This window comes from Temnothorax nylanderi, unplaced genomic scaffold (genome assembly GCF_030848795.1).
Source record: "Temnothorax nylanderi isolate EJ_2023f unplaced genomic scaffold, tnyl_v1.0 TNYL_tig0982_pilon, whole genome shotgun sequence".
Lineage (NCBI taxonomy): Eukaryota > Metazoa > Arthropoda > Insecta > Hymenoptera > Formicidae > Temnothorax > Temnothorax nylanderi.
This window is the reverse complement of record NW_027250044.1, coordinates 14,584-22,644: the sequence shown is the minus strand read 5'-3', so window position 1 is coordinate 22,644 and position 8,061 is coordinate 14,584. Positions and strand designations below refer to the sequence as shown.

Sequence of the window (8,061 nt, the reverse complement as noted above, 5' to 3'; positions counted from 1 at the left end):
GCGCGCAAAATCTTCGACGCGCGCAAGGTGAATCACCACTCCACGTATTCGGTGATGAAAGCGTCGGTGGTGGAGAGATTCAATCGCACGTTGAAAAACGACATGTGGAAGCTCTTCACGCTCCAGGGATCGTACAGATGGATAGACTCGCTGCCGCGCCTCTTGTCGAATTACAATCGTCGCAGACACAGAACGATCGGAATGCGTCCGGCGGACGTGACGCCCACCCTCGCCGAAAAACTGTTGCGCACGGTGTACAGTCGCGCGAAGATCGCCGCACCGGCGAGATTTCGAGTCGACGATCCGGTGCGCGTGAGCAAATTCAAAACGATCTTCGAAAAGGGCTACACTCCCAATTGGACCACCGAGATATTTCGCGTAGCCAAAGTACAAAGGACCAATCCCGTTACGTATCTGCTGAAAGACGTTCGCGGAGAAGCGATAGCCGGAGGATTCTACGAACACGAATTGCTGCGCGTCTCCAATCCCGACGTCTATCCCGTGGAAAAGGTCCTGCGTAAGCGCGGCAATCGAGCGTACGTAAAGTGGTTGGGGATGGACAGTTCGCACAATTCCTGGATAGATAAGGCGTCTGTGTTGTAACAGAAATAATTAGACATTCGTAAATACGCGCAACGTGTACTTTATTGTTAATAAAAAATTTACACATTTTCATTGGTTTGTTTCTTACGTACTATTGATTTTTCTACGATAAAACAATTTTAGAAAGCGTATGATATTGTTTTTTTTTACAACGGTATTCCGTAATGTCCCCACGGAAGCGTTTCCTCGCTGTCCAACGTCACGTATCGCTTATCGTCGTGCGGACTAAGAGCTAGTTTTTGCTCCGACACGGTGTAAACCTCGTGCAACGTCGAGCGTATGCACGACTGGCGCGTCCTCATCTCGCGCGCGTCCCGCAGGCACGCCACATAATCCTCGAACGTGATCCTCTTAGCGACTACGTTTCTTTTAACGCCCTTTATTCTCTTGGTGTCGTCGCGTCCGAGTACCCTGTAAGTGTACATCTTCGCCCTGAGGACCAAAAACTCCGTCATGATCGCGCCGTTGTTCTCGTCCTTCATCAGACCGGGCACCTTCTTGTTGACGCGCGGCATACCGTGCGCGTTATTCTCCGCGTAATCGCTCGTGTCGAACCTGTCTATGTCGCGCCTCATACGCTCGTACGCGTCTTCGCACTCCAGCGAATAGATCAGACTATCAGTATCCGTGTAAAGAATTCGACACCGGTCGCGATAGAGCGGCGCCATGTAGTCGTAGTGAAACTCGTAGAGACGCGTCTTGGATATCTCGAGAATACACATACCCACGTAGACCGGCTTGTTGAATTTTACCTCGAGCTTCCGCAGCTCGATCGCGACCAGATTCTCCGAGAAGACGCTTCTGCTGTGAAAGTTCGGCCTGCCGATCAACGCTTCCGCGCCGTACCTCCCGTCCCATCGCGTCACGAGACGCACGTCCACGTGATCGCGCACGTTCTCCATCGTTTTGCCGAAGACGGCATTGTTCATCAGTTTGTACATGTTCCGTTCGAACTCGTTGCTCGCGCGCGTCCTGAACGTCGTGTTCAGCTCGAAGTAGCCGCGAAGCCACGGTGACTGGGCGAATCGCAGCACTCGACGAACGCGCGTCAGACGCAAACCGAGTCGCAGACATTGCTGCAGGTTTCGATAGTGCGTCACGTAGCGCGATTTGCCGTAGAGAGTAGCGAGCAGTTTCTCCTGCCGCTTACCGGGCGGTTTATCGCGCGTCGGGCACAGCGGCAGGTCCGCGTGGGCGTCGTGCAGTTCCGGCGGATACTCGAGATCCACCTCCAGAATGTAACCGACCTCGCTGTCCGTCGGCACTGTCGTCACGTCGAAATTCTCGGGGTCGTCGAGCCACTGGAAATTCGCGTACGGCAGCGATTCGCTCATAGCCCAGCCGTACAGATTGTTCACGTCGTAATACATGAGATACGTAGTGGGCTGGGACGAATCGTACGTCGGTACGTGCCTGTTGTTGGCTCGCGCGTACCTGAGCGAACATTGACTGAGGCCGCCGCGTATTCCGCGTTCCACGAACATCGCCATGTCGATGTCGGTGAGCAGCTCGAAACGCACGCCGGTGTACTTCAACATGGCGTCCCACGTGTACATTCCCCGGCAACGTATAATAATACGCGGGATCCAGCCCGTAACTCGCTAAACACGTGTCCCAAAAATTTTCAAAGATATCCGCCAGAAGAAGCACGTCGGTCTTGAGATACAGATCGCTGTACTCGCCGAGATCCCGCACGCGAAAACGTCGCCAGACCCTCGTCGCGTGCTCGTAGTCGCTCTCGCTCGCGGTCTCGTCGGTCAGGGAGCTGTAAAAGATCTCGCGCGGCGGAAGCTCGGTCTCCCGCAGTTTGTCCGCGCTGTCGACGTACTCGTACGGAAATACTTCCTTGCGAGTGAGCAGATTGAGATCCTCCGTGCTCAAATCAGCGTACTCCGAGCGCGTTATTCTCAGCTTGTTCTTGTCCAGATAGGACGCCAGGGTTTCGATACTTGCGGCTAAAAATTTGTACGAGTCTACGAATCGAAGCTTTACGAGTCGATTCCACATCCCGTCCGTTTGCGTCTCCTTAACGGTCTTCGAGAAAGATATGTAATTTTCCTTCGTAAACGGCAGGAGTTCGACCCCACCCTCGAAATCGTTCGCGATTTTCTCGATGATAAAGTGCGCGTTGTAACCCGACAGATTGTGGAAGAACACGGGAATCACGTACACGTTTCTGTAATTCAGATTGCAACGAAAATGCGCCGGACCTCTGTACCGTCCGTTTAGATGACAGTGATCTCGCACGCGCTTGTCCTCCGGTTGGAACGCTTTCCGACACACGTGACAATGCGTCGCGCGCCAAAATTCGAGTTTCTCGTCCTCCGTAAGTTCTACCATCGATATATTGGTGGAGAATTTAATCTTTGCGTGACGTGCGAGAACGCGAAGCTCGTTCACGAACCACAAAACGCAGTCGTCGCCGCGACGATATCTGTACGTGGATACGGTATCATCGTAGGTGCAGCACAGATAGTAGCCCAGGCTGAACAGTACGTGACGCTGATAAGCGTATTTTTCCGTTCTCGCGCCCCCTTCGGCATTCTCCCTCTCCCGTTGTTCGAGAAGACACTCCAGATCCGCGTACACCACGAAGGGGAGTCGCTCCTTTCTGTCGTGATTGTCGAACGACAGCCACTTATCGTCCTCGTTCGGAAGAACGATGGCGCAGTCGTTCATTCGGCCGCAGTTGACGCTGTGAGCGGCCAACTTTTCACGCGTATAGAAATAGTGTAGACATCTGCGAAGTAACGTGCGTGCGATTACTATGTGTACGTAAAATAACACCTCGTCGTTTCCTTATTCCTCAGGTTTTTTTTTACTTACCGATCGCAAACGTGCTTCGCACACCGGCTCACGGTCAATTGCGAATTCACCAATCGCGACAGATTCTTTATCCAGGCGAAATGGCCCCTGTTGACGCCACGTAGCGTATCGCGCAGATACAGGAGATTTACGTGTCTATCCCTCTTATCGTTGGTTAACCGCAGAGGCACGATCGCGTTGTCGTCGGCGCCCCGTCCGAACCTAACCTTTTTTTCACTTCCTTCCCGAGTTGTAAATACATTGATCGATACGTCGTTCTGACGTTCGAACTTTCCGATCTGTTTCAGATCTATGGGAAACTTGATTCCGTCGAGATTCAGCACCGTCGCGTAATCGGGATACGAGCCGCATCGTTCCGCGTGCCGCTTGGCGCGATACAGAGCCGCGACCACCGCACGCGCGAAACACGTGTCGTTCTCAGACAGCACGTTGACCACCGCCTGTTTAAGTCCTATACCTAGCGGTATCTTCATCCAACATCCCACGCGCATGGGATTACACTTGTTCACGTTCACCGTTAGGCTCAGTATTCGCGACAACGCCCATCCGCTGTCGCGTTCCTGAAATTTGTCCAACGCCGCTAGAATCGCGTCGTGCCTTTCGTACCACTCGCCCAGATTGGACCCTTGGAGGAGCTGTTCGTTCCGCGTAGCGATACTCTTCACATCGGTCTTAACGTCCGCTACGAATTCCCCATTGAATATGGCACTGACCTTCAGACACACGTATCTGTTCAAATTATCCTGCACTTTTTCGAGCACGGTGTCCCTCGCATCTTCGATAAATCGCGCGGGTTCGATGTACGTAGAGTTCGTCACAGCCGGTCAGTACGCGACTTTGGAACGCAGTATCGATCTCGACCCATGAAAATCCTCTGCCGACGCTGCTACCGCCGTCCCTACCGTCCAAACCGGCACTTACGGAGCGTTCGAATCGTTGACGCAGATCCTCCCTCGAACCTTACAATCGCGCTATTCGAGCCACCAGAGCGGTCACGGCTCCCGTACTTTCTCGCCCCCCCCCCCCCCAGAGCGTTTGACTCGACAACTCTCCCGCAAGAGCCGGAGACACTCGTCGCATCGTCGTCTTCACGCGCGGTACTCGTCCGCGTCGCGACGTCCGCGGCGAGCAACTCGTCGCACTGTTCCTGCATCCTATCCAGAAGGGCCTTCCACCCTCGGGAACACTGAATTTCACTCGATCGAAAAGACGACGAGACCTGTAGGTATGAAGCCTACGTATCTTCTCTCCTCCATCCACCGTCTGAAAATAAAGATAATACTCGAGCGGCAGAGGTAACGCATATAATCGTTTGCCCTAACGGAGTATGCCATTGTCGTCTCTATCCACGCTCGCTCGCGCGCAGTTCGCGCACCGATCTCCCTTCGCAGATGATGAGTCGCCAGATTCCATCGCGCGTCCTCCTTCACCACCGATGCGCATACGTTTGACGATGACGACGTTTCGAGTATCGCCGATTCGTCGTCCGAATCGGACGAGAACTTGGGCATGGGCTCGTAACAGCGCAGTTCGTCGTCAGATTCCTCGGGCGAGGGATAACGGCGATCGTTCATTCGCGAGTACACATCACTAATGCTACATTAGCGCCGCTAACGCGAATAAATCAACAGTAACTACATCTCCGTCGCGTATAATTATTCTTTCATAAAGTATTTCATTATAGAGATACGTTCGGTGCGATCGGCGATCGGCGATTCCGATTTCGCGACGGATCAGATATCTCGTTACGTCGACGCGGCGCGGATCCCCATTCCTCTTGAGCGGTTCGCTGATTTTCACGATCGGTTTCCTGTCTCTTTTCGCCCAGATCGAATTTTTGCAAAGTTCTACGTACTCGCCGCTCATACCACGTTAAAAGAAAAAAACCACATCAACTTATCCCGTTCCGATCCGTTCGCACCACTCTCTCTCGATAATGCTACAATAGCGCCACTAACGCGTCTCAGTCAATAGTAACAGACTCCATTCTCCGCCACTCTTCTCCAAAATATTTGGTATTAGAGAGACCTCCGGTTCGATCGATGATCGGGAATTCCGATTTTGCGACGGATCAGATATCTCGTTACGTTGACTCTCCACAAATCCGATCTGCAACACTTCCCCACGAACGGGTCGTTGATTTTCGCGATCGGTTTCCCGATTTTCGCGCACGCCGGTTTGCAAAGTTCTACATACTCGTCGCTCATACCACGTTAAAAGAAAAAAACCACATTAACTTATCCCGTTCCGATGCGCTTTACGCTGTCGCGCCAATTCAATTTATACTCGTTCGTTATCTCAACGGAGGATGTACCTACAGGATACACCCTTCCGGGAAGGGGACATCCGCTCGCCGCAACCTGCGAAAAAAACAAAAGGAGGAACTGACAAGAGCGACCTCGAACGAGTTCGAACGCGCGCGATAACAAAATTAATCGCGATGACGCGCGAATCGGGGTGGATTTCCGCGCGCGGCCGATAACGCGGTCGATAACGCGGAACCGCCGATCCGAGCGCCCCCTCGGAGCGCCCGGGAACGACGATCCCCCCACCCCGGTGGCAACACTGCGGCGCGAAATTCCCGATCACCCGCCTAGGGAATTTACGTCTTACAGGTTACCACAAAATACTCGCATCTGATTGGACAGCCTTGAGTCTTTGTACTCGCATCTGATTGGCCTGCAATAAGTCTTTGTCCAGTTACTAGTAAATTGCGTGGGGAATTTTCCTCCCGCAACTCCCACCCTCCGATGAACCTATACCCTTCCCCTCGCCCCCCTCGCCCATCTCTTATCGCGTTCCACCCGCGTGCGCGCGGCCCCCCCCGCTTCCCCACGAAAGTACCCGGCGACCGGAGTATAGACTCTTCATCTACTTATATTATTTGGGCAATCGAGATCCAGTTCTGACCGATTACGGCGTTTTCTCTTTGTCTGATAAATGTAAAGTATAATGTCAATTAATTAACATTTCTAATTTGTCAACAAGTAACACATGATGAATGAGTCATTTTAACTTAAAATTTAGAGTGGACTTTCTGGGACATGTAAAAAATGTTATAATTACGTTTTATTTTGTACTGTGTATGGCATACTGACAAACTTAAGTGCAGATGACTATTTTGTTGTTAAAATTATAGGCAATACGCCAGGCACGCCAAGGATGCTGCTGGAGATTATGTCCATCTTCGATTGTTGTCTCTGCTTATTATCGATGTAACTAAACCCTTTTCAATTTCTGCACCTCTCGTTACGCTATTTATTGTATTCTATATTTTCATTTTATCATGCCGTTGTATTTCATACATTTTAAATGTCTTCTGCATCCTACATTAGGTCTACTGCAATTTTGAGAGATAGTTTATAAAATATTGTATTCCTTTAATTCACGCACAAAATATATATCTTGCGAAATATTACTTACTCTAATAAATGTACTTGGAATTATACTTTGATTTCACTTCTTTTTCATGCTGTTATATTTATTTTTTGTGTTTTTTAAATAATATTACTTGTTCTAATAAATATACATGGAATAATACTTTGATTTCACTTCTTTTTCATGCCATTATATTTATTTTTTTGTGTTTTTTAAGTAAATATTTTCTTTATTTTTCTAATATTATTCATAAAATTATTTTGCGTGAAACATACTTGGCGTTTTTTTTTACATTTTTAATGTCCTTTTAGTGGATTTTACGAATTTTTGTTAAGTATTTTTGTCACACTAATAATATATACTTTGTATTTATATTTGAAAACATATATATATATATATATATATATATATATATATATATATATATATATATATATATATATATAGTGTATTAACGACAGGAGAAGTTCGGAATTGTCTATTGTATAATTATGGAGTACGGTTCGGGTTTGCAACTTTTTACATAAACCAAGGTCCACCCCCACCTACCTCTGTTTGCGGGGAGGGGCGGTAGCCCTCTGTAATAATACAATAGACAACTCCAAACTTCTTCTATTGTTAATACACTATTCATTACGACTTTCTTACGAGAGCGTGAGAGAATGAGAGAGAGCGTAAGAAAGTAAAAAAAAAACGACGGAAAGCGTGAGAGAGCGACAGGAAGCGTGAGAGAGCGTAAAAAAGCGACAGAAAGCGTGAAAGAGCGACAGAAAGCGTGAGAGAGCGACAAGAAGCGTGAAAGAGTGAGAGGAAGCGTGAAAGAGCGACAGAAAGCGTGAGAGACCGAGAGAAAGCGTGAGAGAGCGACAGGAAGCGTGAGAGAGCCTGAGAAAGCGACAAAAAGCGTGAGAGAGCGAGAGCTAGCGTGAGAGAGCGTGAGAAAGAGTGAGAGAGCGACAGGAAGCGTGAGAGAGCGAGAGGTAGCGTGGGAGAAAAGCAGGAAGCGTAAGAGAGCGAAAGGTAGCGTGAAAAAGCATGAGAAAGCGATAAAAAGCATGAAAGAGCGACAGGAAGCGTGAGAGAGTGACAGGAAGCGTGAAAGAGCGAGAGGTAGCGTGAAAAAGCGACAGAAAGCGTGAGAATGTGAGAAAAAGCGTGAGAGAGCATGAGAAAGCGTGAGAGAACGTGGGAGAGCGAGAAATAACGTAAGAAAGCGAGAAAATGTGAGAGAAAGCATGAGAGAGCATAAGAAAG

At 49.4% G+C, this 8,061-nt stretch overlaps 1 protein-coding gene across 1 annotated transcript; it reads right to left on the bottom strand.

Moving 5' to 3' along the window:
- Positions 1 to 749: 749 nt before the first annotated feature.
- LOC139786203 (uncharacterized) lies at positions 750 to 5,003 on the bottom strand. Its single transcript, XM_071725367.1, has 4 exons — positions 4,805 to 5,003; positions 3,430 to 4,204; positions 2,254 to 3,343; positions 750 to 2,204 (listed from the first exon to the last, which is right to left on the bottom strand). The coding sequence occupies exons 1-4, from the start codon at positions 5,001 to 5,003 to the stop codon at positions 750 to 752; spliced, it is 3,519 nt and encodes a 1,172-aa protein (XP_071581468.1).
- Positions 5,004 to 8,061: the final 3,058 nt, after the last annotated feature.

Bases quoted from the DNA above. Each gene is read 5' to 3' on its own strand.
- LOC139786203 (XM_071725367.1), bottom strand. From the start codon at position 5,003: ATGAACGATCGCCGTTATCCCTCGCCCGAGGAATCTGACGACGAACTG. The intron at 4,205-4,804 runs GTGCGCGAACTG...GATTTATCGAAG, and splicing joins TCATCTGCGAAGGGAGATCG to ATGCGAGGGACACCGTGCTC. The intron at 2,205-2,253 runs GTGCTTCTTCTG...ACACGTGTTTAG, and splicing joins ATCTGTATCTCAAGACCGAC to CGAGTTACGGGCTGGATCCC.